General features: G+C 39.1%; 1 protein-coding gene across 1 annotated transcript in view; it reads right to left on the bottom strand.

Annotated features, from left to right (window-relative positions):
- The window catches only part of TOPAZ1 (testis and ovary specific PAZ domain containing 1), a 100,091-nt gene extending 83,463 nt beyond the window's left edge, over positions 1 to 16,628 (bottom strand). The window contains exons 1-2 of the mRNA XM_025211848.1: positions 16,436 to 16,628; positions 14,849 to 15,036 (exon numbers count right to left, since the gene is read on the bottom strand). Coding sequence (XP_025067633.1) covers positions 14,849 to 15,036; positions 16,436 to 16,628 — 381 coding nt within the window. The remainder of the gene's footprint in view (positions 1 to 14,848; positions 15,037 to 16,435) is intronic.
- Positions 16,629 to 17,746: the final 1,118 nt, after the last annotated feature.

The raw sequence follows: 17,746 nt of genomic DNA, 5'->3' as shown, positions 1-17,746 counted from the left end.
TTTCCCTATGTGCAAGCGAGTCTGGGAAACTGAGGCATGCAACATTACTGTATTGTAACACAAACATGTGTAAACCAGAAATGTTACAATAAACCCCATAATCGATCACAGCCTTAACTGCAGTAAATGAACAGCTAAGTCAGTTTCAGAGTCAAACCCCGCTCCACTGTGGGCAGCTTACTCTTGACTTTACTATATATCATTTAGCCTGGGGATTCTTAATCAAATTCCTGCCTGAATGCACCTGGCTTGATGGTACATGTAGGAAGAAGTTGCTTGTAAAAGAGCTAGGGCTAAAAAGCTTTCAATAACTAAGCAAGCACATGGAATTCTACTTGCAAGCAAATAAGAATATAAGACAGTGCTCTAATATGTCATTTGCAAATAACATTGCCACCCAGGTGGGCAGTCTTGTGTTGCAGTAACTGAGCTGCTTGACTCTTCTACTTTTTTTCAGAGTTGTTTTGAGTACATTGCGTTCTGGTAATCTGTTATGGAAGCCATTGGACGTCAGGGATCCGGGTTTTCCATTTGCCATGGTAAAACATGGATTTTTTCATTTTAAGGAGAAAAACCTGGATGCTCTTCTTTAAAGGAGAAAGACACTGAAAATGGTGGGTTTCCCCTTGCAGGTTGGCAGAGTTCCAGCCTGCAAGGGACTGGAGGGAGCAGGAGGGTGGTGGTTAGGCAGGGGGTGCTATGTGCATGTGTGGAATTGAGTTACATAGCCTGCTACATTACTGGGGAGGAATTGAGGCCCCCTTTGTGAAAGAGTTGGGCAGGGCTGGGGCTGCTGTCCAGCTGCGGTGGTGCATGGGGCTTGGGGTCAGGGGCCAGAATGTGTGGCCACAGGGCCCGGGTGGAGAGCAGGATGGAGCTGCAGGCAGCTTGTCTAGGGGGCGAGAAGGGGTGGGGGCTGGCTCCCTGCCACTGCATGCACTCCTGTGGGGGCATGGCAGGCATGTGCCCCCCAGATTTGTGCACACAGCAGAGGTGGGCTACCTGCTGTGGGCCTGGGACTCCATGCCCTGCTGCCCTCCCCCTGGGGCTCATGTAGATGCTGCACCCACCCACCCTAGGATTTTTCAAAGAGGATGAAAAGGTATTACTCAAGAGTGGTGCTCACAGATCACAAAAACATCAGTAACACGTTGATTAATAGCATTATGAAATTCCTTGCCACATAGTTCCTACAAAGGTCAAACCACAAAACCACAATCTCACCGTATTCTATTGTGATATTTTAACTGAGTCATTGCTGTTCATCTACATACCCTCCTCTTAGGATTTTTCTTAAACTTTTCTTCTTTCCCATCAATCTGATGATTTCAGAACTTGGTTTTTCACAATAATGTAGCAGGCTATCTAACTCAATTCCACAGAAAATGGAGGCAAAACAAGTTCTGCCTCAGCAAGAAAAGGCAGGTTCCCTTTGTTCTTTCATATGACAAAAGCGATGTCCGTATCCTTATATTTGTGTGCTTTGGTGTTTTTGTTGATTCGGGAGTTCTTGGCCATCAGAGACAGCACCAGGGATCATTACATGGAAGTGGCTTTCATTGATCCCAGTTCCCTTTGTACATCATTTTCCCTTACTGTGTCTTATCAAAAATAGTAAAAAATCTAAAATACTCTCGTTTGTAACATGCACAATTATATACAAATTATACAATTATATACAAATATTTTATGCAGGTATTCTTGAAAATTTGACAAAATGCAGTACTTATTTATCTTAAATTTAGAGCAGTTGGTTTCATGTTAATCTTACTCTTTTTTTTTTTTTATCCTACAAAGATGTGAGTAATGGCACACACCAACTCTGCTCTACTGCCTGAGAAAAGTCACAAATGGTCTCAGTCAAGTGTATTACTTTGGACTATTCAAGAAACCCACAGCTCACTCCTGAATGAGCGTGGCTAATCAGAGGTGCTAACCTAAGATGAGTACCAACAGTGCGTCTTCATCCTGCTTCCAAACTTTTGTGCTGTATCTGTCTGTTGATTTGTAATACATGTAAACTCTGTTGTCCCTGGGGTAAGGACTGTTTTCCTGTTAGCCCTGGTCCTTGAGCAAAGCCCCTGGGCACTACCATACTACCAATAAATATTCATTGACATGAATCTAGGTGAAACATTGCCTAAATAATCATCGATTTGTAAATTATTCCATAATTTTATGGGATGTATTTTTTATAATAGGATGGCAATTAAATATGTCAACTGCCAGATTTGAAATGTTTTGGTTATTGTGTAAATTTATTTATTTTTTGACATTGCCTCCAGGCCTTCTTGGAGTCCTGCTTCCTGACACACTCATCCTCTTCCTGTCCATGACAGAGTGGGAACTGTAGGGTTTAGGGGTTTTTGCAAAATGTTTTGAGATGATGGAGGTCAAAAGGAAGTTTACTGTTAGATAATGTGCTGACTGAGTTGAATTAGTTTGTTCCTGTTTAAAATTTTTTTAAGGATGTTGGATATGTCATGTTGTTGCCGCCTTAAATGTCAGGACACCTAAAGCTTTGATAGAGGTGTCCATTCTTAATTCTAAAGAAATAACAAAACAATGTTCCTGTTTAAAAATCACTCTAATTTGTGAATATAAGCACATATCCTTCCTGGAGCCATAGCTGAAGTATGAATGTACACCATTGCCCCCAAGAGTTGTGGTCAAGGAATACCAGGTAGATGCACATTTCAATTCAGTTCAATTTAATTCAGCATGACAAGCTACACAGGTGTTGTGTATTTCTACAAGAGAACCACCAGGTAACTTTCTCCTGGCAGTGATCTCTGAACAGTCCTGAGGGCTACGGGGCAGTTCTATTAATTCATATCTCCCAATTCATACCTCCTAGGGCAGTGGCTAGTCACTTTAGAAACTCAGGATGACTTTTAAATTGGCTTTTCGTTGTTAGGCTTATGCCCATTTTCCTGACACGTGAATACATTTTCTTTAAACAAGTGGTAGAAATTTTAAAATAACCTGAAAGGTTTTTGAAATTAACAGCTTTCAACAGTCACTGGGATGCCTACTATTTCTTCTCCTGTTTTAACTCAGTAGAAAAATCTAAATCTGTAAATAAAAAAAAATACCCACTTCAAATGAAAACATTTTTTTCACACAGCAAATTCTAGGTTCCTCATCCTCCATCTTTAAGCAATGCCAGTAGTTCTAGGTGTGGATCCTCACCTCTGATTTTGTGTACTTTATTCTTTCAAAGTGACAATTAACATTTTTGACAAGCAAATCTGGCCACATACGTTGGATTTTGCCATCTGCCTCTATGGCCAGAATTGACATCCCACATTTGTCAGCCTGTCAAAATCAGGGAGGTTACATAGCACATAGAGAACTCTGTATTTTAGGATGACAAGCCAATGTTGACAGAGGTAGTAGGAGGGTCACTTCTGGCTTTCACAAAGTGTGGGGAGATGTTCTTCCTTGTCCTTCCTTTGGTTGCTACTACATGCATGCACATCCTGTGAAATGGTTTCAGGCTTACAATACAAGATCTAGGTTAAATTTAAAAAAATCCCTCCTTGGGGCAGTATGACCATATAAAGACAAATAATATATGTATGTAACACCCAAAAGGAAAAAAGGTTAAAAAATTAATTGGAAATACACATCCAATAATTTTTGTCCCCATATTTGCAAAATTCTAGCAAAACAAATGGTTAAATAATGATATTTTATTCCTGTGTTTAAAAGGATTACTGATTTAAGAGTTTTGTCATATTTAGTCTTCAAATACTGAGTACTCGATTTAGTATTTTAAGAAACAGTTGGGATCCCTTTAGATTTGTCTGTTAAATTTTTCAATAAATTATTAATTTTAAATGCCATTGCCAACTGTCTCCAGTTGGATACAGATGACACTTATCATTGGTTGTAATGGCCTTCCCCACTGTTAATTTTTCATTAGTAAAAATAGACTGGAAAAGAATTAAATTTGTCAGAAATGTCATTTGGATTGTTCAAGGAATGTCACCCTTCATAATAATAAAAATACATCTTTTGCAAGATGGCATTATATTTTAATAAATGTGGAAACTAGAGTATATTGAATTATACTGCCAGAGTTTATTACATTTAAGTATTTATTGGGATTTATTTTTCCTGCTATAGTATGAAAACTTTGTAACTGTCTGTCATTATAGGGACTGTTTTCAGAATCATAAAATATGTTAGCAGATAAACTGATTGTTGGATAGAGCATTAGCTTTTTTAAAGACATAAATGTTTGCTCTACTTGAAAATGCATGGGAAAAATGACACAGTGGCTTTTTAGATTTGTGAAGTATGGTAAAATAAATTCTATCCTAGTAATCTTTTTGTAAGTAAACATGTTTAGTTGGATGGCATGTATTTGAAAAGTGCATGAACCTTGATTTTCTCAGGTGCAGTTTCTTGACTTTTTGCTAGAGTGTTGTCTCCATAGGCAGCTCAAGAAATACAAAATTATTCTCTTATTCTGAGGATCTGTAGAGGTAACCAGATTTCTCTGATGGTCAGTGGTATTATCAGTAGTAATGAAAGAGTCACTATATAACAAGGTAGTTGGAATTGGGTAGTGGCTCCACTCATACATCTGATCTATAAGGATCTGATAGAATTTTGTAACCTTGGCCATTTATTCCTATACACAACCTATTAACTGAGATTTGAATAGTATCTATGCTTATTTTTGTTGTCCTTGCCTCCCTTACCTTTGGAACCATATAGAATTAATATGTGATAAAATAGCCCTTTGTCAAATAGGAACTTTTTAAATGTGCTCCTTATTAAGAAAGCATCAACTCCCTGATTTTTGTTTCTGTTCTTTTAAGGAGATTAGATCAAGAATGAAAGTTTCGTTCAAAAAATAAAACAGATGGCAACCAGTGATTTACTGCTGTATAGAGCATTTTTAAGTAAAGAAGAAATTGAACAGTTTCTTCCTAGATTTTAATACTTTTCTTAAATGTGAACAGACCACTCAGTCAACTTAATGAAGGTTGGCAGTGTGGAGCTGTAGATTAAATGTATTGTCATTTAATCAATTTTTGAAACGCTGAAGAAAATTGTGATCAATTATAACTAATATGCCTGCAGTTCCAGTTATTGCAGTGGTATAAGTTGGTGGTGTAGACACCATGCACAATACCACCAGCCATCTGCATATACTGCCATGGAAGTCTTGGCTATTCTCATAGATACTTAATGCCTAGTTTGTGGGTTTTTTTTCCAGTTTGTTCATTGACCACCAGACACAGATTTTGGCCAAGACTTTCATTTACTACTCCTTGATAGGCTTAAATGCAGTTGTTTCAGTGCAGCTTGTCGGGAGCAAATGCTCCAATATCCTACAGTAGTACCTGTTGTGAATGGCAGTCTCCTCCTACTGACTGTAGAATGGGAAGAGAATTCTTTTGTTTGACCTTCCATATTTTCTTAGCAGCTGAGCTAACACGTGATTGTTCCTACCTGCTCTCTTCAGCATCACAGTGTTTATTGATAAGTCATGCTCTGAAAGAAGTTAAAAAATTTGGCAGTTTGCCGTACAAGATTTTCTTTGGCAGGTGAATGTCGGCCATTCTTGAAAGGTGGCCGGCCCATCTTAGCTGTGCCACTTTCAGTAGAGTGTGACTAGTGGGGAGAGCAGCCACTTTCAGTAGAGTGTGACTAGTGGGGAGCTCAGATCTTCTGAGCCCCTCAGTGTCCGGAATCTTGTCCTGCCACTTGATCTTTAGTATCTTTCTCAGGCAGCACAGGTGGACGTGGTTTAGTTTCTTGACATGACACTGGTAGACAGTCCAGGTTTTGCAGCCATAGAGGAGGGTCGGGAGAATGATGGCTTTGTATATGTTCAATTTCATTGACGTTCTGATGCCTCTGTGGTCCCCGACTGACTTACGGAATCTGCTGAAGGCCACCCTAGCTTTCTCTAGTCTCATGCTGACTTCGTCGTCGATGTGGACAGCATGGGAAAGTGTGCTGCCTAGATAGACAAACTTGTCAACCATCGACAGTTGTTGGCCTTTAACTGAGACATGTGGTTCCTGGGCTGTTGTGCTGGGCGCAGGTTGAAACATCACTTCAGTCGTCTTTGGCAGTTGTATATTTCATTTTAAAAGCACATAATTTCACTACAGTCCAGAATTAAAATTGCTTGTGTGCATTAGCTGTTTTCCCCCTACCTTAAATTAATTTGGCTTGCTCTTAAGTGTAATCCTTAACTCCTCATTTCCTTAGATTTGTAGTGCTTAGTTTAGCAGCAATTAATGCTGAAACTATCATAACACTGTAATAAGTTACTGACAAATATACTTGGCCTTAAATCCATTTAAGGATGTTTTGCATCATGCAAATAGTACAAAACAGCCAAAGCACACTGGTATATCTGGTCCTTAATTTGCATGGACCTAGGGTTATAGGGGACTATTAGTCACATTGATTTTGTAAATTGGGGCTGGGAGGGTCCTTCTCTGTGCCCCAATACCTCTATGCCTTGCAGCTTCTGTTTTCCTGACAGTATTGTCTTTTGTATGTGGTTGAACACAAACAGAAGAGCAACTGGGAACCTTCAGATATAGGTGCGAATCTTATCATGGAACCCTTAAAGGGGCAGTAACAACTGGACCAAATAATCTGCAAGGACTCTCAACATATGTACAGTCCCCCTATATCACTGATGCAGTGAAATCAATGGAACTGTCATATGTAGATCAGGTGTAAGGAAAGATGATGAGACAGAGAGTTACCTTTGTCACACTTAAGTTACCTGAACTGTTGAACTGACCCAGTTTGTAGCCTATGAAACCATCATAATTTGATACATTCTGTAACTATTTATTCCAGTATGGTCTATTTACTAAATTTCAGTGAAACTGAATTATGTAGAAAGCAGGAAGATTGTGTCTTGTTTGAAAGAGCATTGTGAGGAAAAAAAATGCTGAAACATACTACATTTCTTTAAGGAAACAGTTTTAATACATTTTAACTCATTACTTGTACAGTCTCAAAAATAATTCATTATGTAAAGAATAAGCGCTGAAAATAATGTTGTCTGGGAAGTGGTATATAGTTATCGCTCAAAAATTTTCCAGTATATATTTGAATGAATCTGTGATATTTCAGTGTTCTTTGGGGAATGCATTCAGTGGCCCAGGAGAACCCTGCTAATAATGTTTTCATTATTTGTGAAAAGTACATGCGAGAGAAAAGACCCCCTTGTAGCCCCAGAAAAACTAATAGCTAGTCACTTGCTACTGAGGAGACCCAGATTCAGTTTCCTTCTCCCCAGGCGAGTGCTCTAGCTATTCCCTTTTCTGTAAAGAGAGCTCACTTCCTTTGGTTTTCACCAGAAATTCAGTCCTGGATTTGAGAACCTGTGCCTTATAAATGCATCACTGAAAGCAGTCAGAACTCTTGGGGACATGATATCTTTTATTAGACCAATTGGATAGCTGCAAACAAAATTCTTTATTTGCAAGCTTTTGGGCGCACACACCCTTCTTCAGGCATAGGATGGTAAAATTTCTTCCAGGTGAAAATAAAAATTCATATTTCACAGGAGAGCTGAAAGGTGGTGTAGGATCTCCTGGTTGGAAAAGTTCAGTTTATGTAAAATAGGCTCAGGTAAAAGTTGGAGCAGTCTATTTATCTCAGAGTTGTCTGATGGCAAGTAGGACATTGAATTATGCTTCTTTCTTGTTATGATGCTTCATATTTCACAGGAGGATAGATGCTAGAAGGCTGTCCTGGGCAAGGAATTTCTCTTGTGTTGTGGCTGCTCTGTGATCATGCAAATTTGGTTCAAAGCAAAAGGCTGGAGCAAAGGTGTCAGTTTTCAGATCTCAAGATGTTGAATTTTGTTTCCTTCTTGTAAAATTATGAATTTTTTTTATATCAAAAAAGCTAATTTCAATAACTTCCATGTTTCAGGGATACAGGTTGTAGCCATGTTGGTCTGTAGACAAAAGTAATCAGAAGTCTTGGGGAGGTGCTATCTTGTATTAAATTATTATTACTGAAAGTAGTACATTCATATAAATATCTTTGGTCACAAAAATTGGCATTTTCTCATTTAAAAATTCAGGCAGCACCTAAATTCCCAAAGAGTCCTATCAGTAATGGTAGGAAGGATTATCAGTATTTTTTGATATATGATAAAAAGGTTGAATCTCTGTTCTGATTGCAAATATTTAACTTTCATTATGGAATAGCACCCCAACACCTACTTTTTGCCAAATTTCATGGAGCTGTACATCATATAGCATTATTACAAATTGCTAAATCTTTAATGTGCGCCCAAATCTTTAATGATCTATTTTACCCTGCCTGAAGAAAATGGATGAGGAAGAACTGTAACATTCTAAAATTGTGCTCATCTATAGAAAAATGGTTTGTAACTGTATTATTCAAGTTGGTTAAAGATGTGTTCAGTTTCTATCCCACTAGATGGTGCTGTGCTGGTAGTCATACACAAGGATACTGAGTGAAAAATCAATCATGTTATTTGTCTTAATTGTATCAATATTTGTCTAGCAGTTTGTGATATGAGAGCTCTAAACCATTGAGAATATATGCACATTATTAAAAAGACAATCTTAGGAATCATTTAGCTGTGTGCATATAAAATACATGTGTTCTATATACACACACAGATATATAACATGCAATCCTAAGATTCCCTTTTTCCCTTAAGGCATTTAGTTGTACATCTATTAATTTACAGATCATTTGTACTACTATCTTTATATTGAATTGTGGAAAAATGCATTATATTAATGTTGCATAATTATTTTGTACTTGGTGCTATGTAAATAAGTAGAAATAATCACATTTTCTCTATAGATATTTTGTTCTTTAGTGCTTAACCATGACAATAACTTCACTTGTATCAGTAGTAGTCACACAACAGATTAAATATATTAATTCAAAAATGCAGTTTACCATATTAGGTTTACCAAGATAACGCAACTATATACTAAGAGAATGTATCCAAAAGAGAGTCGAGTCTCAGCTAGTTCTGAATGATAGTATCTTTCTCTGAATTCTTCAGTGCTGTTAGGCCACGGTCCTTAATAAATAGGAAGAGGCAGGGAGATATTAAGAACAATGCTGAAAATAATTATAGAACTAAGATGACATCCGCCTAACCAGTTCATATGTTTTTCTGTATTTGTAACTCCTTGTGCCACTTTTCTTTGTCTGGAATCTAGATAAGATTTTTTGGACATCTCTGTGTTCTATACTAAGCATATACTTCAAGGTGCTTAAGAATTGTAATTGAAGTATGCTAAGGGCAGCTCAAGCCTAGGAGAGGTGATTTTTATTTTTTCATGTAAATAAAAATTATTATAAATATCTTTTAAAGAAGTCCCATTTAGTAAGTATGTTATATCCTGAAAAGTACCCCTGAAATTTTTAAAGAAAGTCTTTAACCCCCGGGGCCTATGGGAATACACACTTAAAGTAAGAATGGACATATAACACAAAATCTTAATTTTTATTGTCAACAAGTAATACATAAAGGTCAACACAAAAGTATATACTCTTCACACTATTTTCCTTTCCTTTATTAAATTCAGTTGACTACAAATATATAGACAGGACTTAAAGCCTTGTTCTTTTTTGGTATACTGCAACTTCAATATTAGCAAAGGACTAGTGTTTTATCTATCTCTTTCTGTTTTCTGTTAGGTATTTTTACATGGATTCACAGTATAAAGCATTTACACTTTTCAAACTGTATCATAAGTAAATGGACCAATAACAAAGGCCAAATGATTGAGTGACATTTCTTCACTGAAAGTAGTACAACTTCCCCAACTATGCCAACTTCAGTAATTACATCACAAGTAGATTTTCACCCTACTACCATGTTTATTTGCCTTTTTCCACAGCCAAGGTATTATCAAAGTCCCTGACAATGCTGCACTGCAAATAGAGGTGATGTAGGAATGCCTAATACAACAATAAAACACATAGCTATTATTACTGCTCATCATGCACTTGCCTGATAATGGACAGTCTTCACCCAAATAAACCATCAACCATTGTTCAGTATCATGTATTTTCCAGGTAATTTCTGGATGAATTTGATCACTTTAAAACAGACTGAACTGTCTCCTTTGCATAAAAAATATATCAAGTGAGACCCAATCTTATTTGCTTGTTTCACCTTGTCCCAGCTTTGCAGATTCTGCAGTTGCTGGGGAGCAGTATTCAGATGCTTATGAAATGGACATATTTGCTGCTCGTTAAGAAAAGATTTAGGCCCATTAAGAGCTATGTATTATCAGTTCTTCATTGTGGAGAGGGCATGATACCAGCCTCTTGTTGAGTAGATATCTAGATGTCCACTTAAGACATTACTTCTTTATATTGACACTATAGATCAGGGGTCAACAATGTTTTTGGACAGTGCCAGAAAACTCTGCAACCTCGACTTGTAAGATGTTGGCGTACTGGGGCGGATAGGAAGGGAGCAACAAGGGGCCTTATCCTTGTTGTGTCAGCAAAACCCTGGCTCCTTTCCTGCCATTTGCCCTGAGGCATACATGCAGTCACTGCCAGCAACAACCTGGACTGGAGCTCCACAGACCCTGGTGCAGCTGCTTGCAGCCTCCCCACCACCTGCTGAGAGCAGTCTAGGCTCTGACCAGGGGCAGGGGCCTGCCCAGAGCCTAGGTTGGCTTGCGGCATGCCAAGCAAAATAGCTTCATGTGCCATGCTGTGGCACATGTGCCAGGGTTTTTTGACCCCTGCTCTAGGTAGTTATTGCTCAGTTTCAGAATTCCCCTTTATGGGTAAAGTTATATAAATAATTGTAGTGATGCAATTCTGGAGCCCTTTTCTCTGGGAAAAAAATCTGGTCAAATTTTTCATTAAAAATTGTTTTGCAAAATTTGACCTTAAATATTTAATTCAGGCAAGACTCCATCTTCACATTCAGATATCTATCTATCTAATTTTCTCATTGTTTGAGAAATGGTCCTTTTTACTAAAATCATATAAACACAAAATTGCTGGGCTAGGAGCATAACTGGAATCATGTTTACACATTTTACAAAATGTCAGGGGAGAAAACGTCTCATAGTTGCATACCATGAATCTAATTGTAATTTATTTCCAGAATTGCTATTACTTATTATCAATTTTTTTTCCCCAGAGAGCTTATTCAGAACAGTAACTCTCAGCCTTACATTATTTTCTCCTTTGCCATTGTCAGTGTACGGCATATGCAGTGGACTTGCATAGGAATGCTCATGCCCATAGCTGCAGAACTTCCCTTATAGCAGCTCAGCAAGCTACCATTTATTTTTAATTGCTCCCAACAGTGTAGACCAATTAAGGCTGAAGTCAGCAGGGCAAGGATCACTCACGAATCCTTTGAAGGGAGCAAACCCAGCATTTGCTTTGCCGAAGGCTGCCATTCACACATTTGTGCAAGAATGCAAACAGTTGGGCTCACTCAGTAGGATCAAGTGCTATCAAGTTCAGTTTGAACTAAATTTTAGTACAGATGGCAATAAGAGTGGCAGCACTACTGTATATTAACCCTGAGGTTAGAAACTTTCAAAATTAGATTTACATTCATGACCCTCCCAGTTTCAGCAGGAAACACCTGCTAACTGGCATTGGGAACTGCTTCTCATTATAAGCTTCTGTTAAAAAAACAGGTATTCACAGCCCTTTGCAGTACAGCAGGTGTAAGATCTTGGTCCTTTGATAATCTCAAGGTAAAAACATTGGAGGATGACACGGGTTCAAAGTTTGACTCACGTTTTGTGCTGCCTACTTTATCTTTAAATCTTTTTTTTTTCAAGTTTTCAACCTAAAATAAATGATGGCCCTGTATGTTTCAAATGATCAGCAATGTGAAAACCTTGGAGAAAGGCTTGGTAGCAAGTCTGGAATTGACAATTATATATTTTAGATACTTATCTAAATTTCTTGAGTCTGCACACTTAGCTGGCATTAAACAAAATATGCAGTTCCTGCTTCTATAGAACTTCCTTTAAAAAAACAGGAACCAGGTGAGAACCAGGAAATGAAGATATGCATACTATTGAGAAATGAAAAGAAAGTTTTGGAAAAGTATTGGAAAAAGAAATTGGACAAGTTTACCTGATATCCCAAAACTTTGGATCTTTCTTAATCCATGTTAGTTTGCATGTTCTTAAGCTATACCTGTATGAACTATTAACTACAAGCACAACATTCATTTCAGTATATAAAAACCAGGTGCCAGTATAGAGAATGTAAAAAATATAGAAATATCTGTTATGAAAAATTAGTTCTAATAGAGTCAACTGTGTTAGAGTTGCATGAAAGCCAGCCACTCCCATGTTATAGAGTTAGTGACCTCCTTTTGAGACATAACTGTAATTTTAAAACAGAGCATGGCCAATGATGGTCATGATCAATTACACTAAGTAATTTTACTTCCAGTGGATTTGTATGTTCAATATAAATACTTCTAGGCTCCTGTATTTCAGTGAGAGAAACAGACAATACTACCATTAATAGGATTTCAAGTTTTATTATAGAAAATCTATTTTCCCCCAAGAGCCCTCCTCCTTTTCCCGCCTGTATGTGCCCCAGCTAGAGCTCCCTTACTAATGGTATTTGGTGTATAATAAGAAAGATGAATATTGCAACTTAGGTTTAATGTCCTCTGCTTTTTCATTCCTTGTGCAGGACTGAGTAAGAAGGATAAGTAAGAAGTAACATGGGACTGACTACACATCTTTGCTAACCTCTAGAAACATATTAAATGATGCTTACAATAAACTTCTATAAAAGAAGGGGCAATTATTTTCTATGACCAAAATGCCTTGTACACCCTTTAGATTGCCATCTTTAGTCCATTTTTTCTTGAAGTTACAGAGAGTATACCTACTTCAACCTTTACTGCTTCAAGTGCAGGATTGATCAGGGTGACTGAAAGGTTTTTACTGTTTGGTAGCTAGCAAAAATTTGTGGACTTAATCCAATTCTATGTGCTCATCTGACAAAAAACAAGAATTTGCATTTCTAGTATGGATAACACTAAACAGTTGGTGAATCCCCAGACAACAAAGTGTACACACAAATCCGGACAACATGACAGTATTGTACACTTGTACAATGAAAACACAAAGCTCCCCTCTTACTTAGGAACCCTCCATAATTCTCTTTCTCCAAAAGGAGCAAACCGACTCAACCTTTCTACATAGTATCCCTTTCAGTTTGATGAATAGTTCCAAGCCATAGTTAAGTACAGTAGTGTCAAATAAGTCACTGATGAAAATACCAGAAAACCTTTACCTTTTTTACCTAAACAATCTACTTATTGTATTCAAAAAGCATAAAGCAGGATGGGGAGGTATTGATCCCTGCCTGGTAGACCAATTGCCGTGCATTTAGTCGCTTTCCTTTTTGGATTGAATGCAATTGTTATTGGTTGACAAGAAGGGAGACTTAGTGTCTCCCTGTGGTCTGGTCCAGGAGAAGTGGTTGTAGCCTGTAGATGGGGCCTTCTTGGCCCCGGCATTCTCGCTGCTGTCCTCACTTGCCCACCATGCTTTATTAAGAAAGAGATCTTATGAAAGAGGTTGACAGCATAGTAGTGAGGTATAGATGCTTGGGCTACCACCACAAGGCTCTGCCTCCTCTACACTCTGGCCAGTCTCAACTGGTATCCACGTAGCATGATCCTAGTTGACTGAGCCTCTCCCCTAGGTATGATGGCCAGGTTTAATTAACTCTGTTTATTTTCTTAACAGGTATGCCCTCCCTCAGTTCCTTCAGATGGGGTTATATCTTTTCTCCCCCCCTTTTTGGGCACAAAAAAAAGGAATGCTTTGATCTGGGTCTCCTGTTAACATGATTTTTCTTGTCTAGGACCCATGTCTCCTCTGTAACTGTCCTGACAGGGAACCGGGACACTGTCTATTTTAAGTCTGGATAAGTCCCAGGCCCTCCGACCTCTTCCCTCTGATACCAAGCATCCCCGTTTTCACTCTCACAGTCCTTTTCTATGTGTCTGGGTTGCTGGTTAATTAGTTCCTCTCATCATCCTCCTGGTGACCATGGTTAGAGGTCCATCAGTGTGCATTTGAACCTGTCTCACTCAGCTGGCATTTCCTTAATCTCTATAAATTGTCCGTGCCTCTGCACCGACTCTCAGCAGCTTCCTCTCACTACCACTCTCTGTCTGTCTGTCTGTCGGGAAGAACTCACTGCCAGCTGCCTCTTCAACAGGTCCTTTTGGGTTGCTGGCCAGTCAGTGTCGGTTCCAGTGGAGGACCCCTGCGTTGCTGGAATCTCCCTCTCGGCATCTAACGTCATAGCACCAGGAGGAAGCAAGCTGAACTCACCTCTGGTATGTACGCTTCCCTTCTCTCTTACCCCTTGGAACAGGGGCCGCAGGTGGTCCTCAGTTACATGCCCCCCTCCTTACGATCTGAATCATTTCCTTATCATCCATATAACTCACCACCAAACGTTCTGGTACTATTTTGTCCTTTAAGTCACTCACCCTCCTGGACTGGGGCTCGTCTCTTCTGAGGTTTTGTGATAAGAAATCCGCAGTCACATTTAGTTTCCTGCGGGACTGTTCTACAGAGAAATAAAATGGCTGAAGGGCTGCATGATTCTTGCATTATCAGTCTATGTGGGCTGCAACCATTTTAAAGGGGTGTGTGATCAGCAAGAATTTCCTCCCCATCAGGTAGTACCTGAAGAGTTCAATACCCCATTTAATTGCTAGGCACTCTCTCTCAGTGGTCGAGTACTGAGTCTCTGCACTTAATAATTTCTGGCTAGCATAGGTTATGGGCCACTCTTCCCCTGTGATGCCTTGGGACAATACCACTTCTAATGCAACTCCTGAGGCATCGGTTCTCAAAAAGAAAGTTTTATCAAAATCTGGAGTGTATAGCAATGGACTTTTATATAGGGCTACTTTTAACTTTTCAAAGGCTAGAAGTGCTTCTTTGGACCACTGAAGGTCTTTCCTTTTTCCTCCTTTTGTCATGTCTGTTAACGGTGCCATTAATTCTGAAAATCAGGAAATAAATTTCCAGTAATAATTGGTCGACCCTAAGAAGGCTCTTAATTGTTTCCAATTGCTGGGAAGTCAGTAGGTCCTTATGGCTACCTTATAAGCTAGAGGTTTGATGCAGCCCTAGCTTACCTGGAACCCTAAGTATCAGGTCTCCTTTTGCCCCAGTGAGCACTTTTTCAGATTACCAGTTAAGTCTGTCTCTCTGAGTTCGATTAAGACTGCCTGTAAGTGTTGTAAATGCTGCTCCCACTGTTCCAAAAATATAAGAATATCATCAATACAGGCTGCTGCGTATGCTTGGTGTGGTGCTAATACCTTGTCCATGAGTCTCTGAAATGATGCAGCTGCCCCATGCAGCCCAAATGGCATTTGAGTAACCTGGAACAACCCCACCCCCATGGGGTCCCAGAAGCAGTTTTCTCTTCATCGGTGTTCACCATGGGGATCTGCCAGTACCCCTCAGTTAAATCTAAGGTGGATATAAATTGGGCTTGGTCTATCCTTTCAAGCATGTCTTCCACTTGTGGCATGGGAAAGTGCATGCCATTGCAGTCAGCGCTGCATTTAGTTTTCTATAGTCAATGCATAGTACAGTGGTTCCCAAACTCTGACAGATTGCACACCACCAATTTAAAACGATACAACATTAAGTACCACCAGCAAATTTTTCATACACATAGGTAACAGACTATGTATTAGAACAACATCAAGACCTTTAGTAATCACAAAACTTTGTTTCATCAGTTATGGTAGCCATATAAAATATGTCTGCCAAAAGGGCAAGCCTTGCCAACCACAGCTCATCCATTGAACAGGCTGAAAACTCAAAATAAAGTTACTGAGAAAAATCTGCAACTCAGTATGGAGTTCTAACAGAGTGGGGTCAGCACCTTTCCATGAGAAAACAGTTTCACTTTGGTCTGGAGAAGAAGCTTTTCATGCTCACTCCCTATTTCATTGGACAGAAGAGAAAACAATTGTGAATTGAGTGACCTTTGATGAAATTGACCACTTTTACTGCCTGGTCTAAAACAACCTGAAGATTGGCAGGCATTGTCTTGGCTGGTAGAGCCTCACGATGTATACTGCAGTGCATGAATTTGGCAGTGGGTGCAACTTCTTTTAATTTTGCCAGAACACCTCCTGACTTGCCAGTCATGGCTCATGCTCCATTGATGCGCACGCCAATACAATTTTGCCACTGTAATCCATTACTAGTTACGAAGTTATCCAATTTCTTGAATATCTGTTCTGCTGTTGTACAACTTGACAGAGCGTCACAAAACAAAAAAATCTTCCTTAATTGCTATGTCTGCTTCAAGCCTTACATATGCAAGAAGTTGAGCAAAATTAGTTATATCTGTACTTTCATCTAATTGCAATGAAAAGTACTTGCTTTTCTTGATGCTTTCATTAGTTTTTCTTTCACTTGGCAAGCCACATCTTCAATTTTTCTTGATACTGTGCTGTTCAACAAAGGAACAATGTCCAGCTGTTTTGCAAATTTCTCTCCAAGAACAGATGAAATGCTGTCTTTCACAGCAGGAAGCATGACAGTCTCATCTATTGTATGTGCATTTCCCATCTGAGCGATCCTTAAATTTACTTAATATTACGCTTCGAAAACCCTTGCATTAGCACCACTTAGAGAGGTCATTGTTTTCTTACTGTCTTGGAACTGGCTGAGTTTTCTTTTAACAAAATCAAGAGGTTTGTCTTTAAAAGATTTATGCTTTGTATGAAGATGCCGCAGAAGAAGCAAAAGTTTCATGCAGTGGTTTGATAAGAGTTCATAGCAAATCACACACTGAGGTATTGGCTCACTTTCTTCACCACTCCAGGTAAATCCAAATTCCAAATAGCTGGGATCATACCTTCTTGTAATCTTGTGCTCACCAACTGTTGCAGCAGGTGGGCGTGTTTCAGAAGTGCCAGCGGCCTCCTCACTTAATCCAGCAATGTGAGCTGTACTACTTTCTGGTAAATCAGCAGCTTCTTCAAGGTCCAACTCTCTCAATTCCTTAGAGGTCCCTTTTGTTTCAGTTTGCTTTCTCTTCAGAGAAGTTGAAGTCAGCCACCTTTCCATTGTGGTATTACTTGTATTTATGCAACAGCTTTCAATTGTAATGCCTGCTGTGCATAACGCTATAGGAGTTCAAACTGTAGAAATTCACCCTCATGCAACCAAAGCCAAGATGGTGAACCTGCGCAGAACTTTTAGAAAGTTCAAGAGAAAACAGACAATTCTACACAGAGGGGTAGATGTGCTGGCATATTTATGTGTATCCCCCTTTATTAAATAATGATTTGTCCATGCTCGACTGCCGTCACACAAGCAGTGTTCTACAATGACTGCTAGATGGTGCCAAAAACCAAATGAGGAAGAGGGCATATACAGAAATCAAACATCCGAAGTACTATGCTTATGTAAATTCTGTAATTATAATAAATCTGGTAATGTGTACAACTGACAGGTTGTCTGTGTACCATTGGTGGTATGGGTACCACAGACTGGGAACTGCTGGCATAGTCTGATGTTGCCATCAGGCTTGGAGACTATCACCATTGGGCCCCTCAAGGGACTACAAGATTCTTCAATAATGCTCTGTTCCCTCATTTGCTCCATTTCAGTTTTACTGGGTCAAACAAGTGTCTAGGGAGCCTCCTCCAACAGTGTGGTGGGGGCAAGGGAAATGCCAAGCC

The sequence above is a fragment of the Alligator sinensis genome, unplaced genomic scaffold (genome assembly GCF_000455745.1).
Source record: "Alligator sinensis unplaced genomic scaffold, ASM45574v1 scaffold279_1, whole genome shotgun sequence".
Lineage (NCBI taxonomy): Eukaryota > Metazoa > Chordata > Crocodylia > Alligatoridae > Alligator > Alligator sinensis.
Note: the sequence above shows the minus strand (reverse complement) of the source record. Positions and strands in the feature narration are given on the sequence as shown.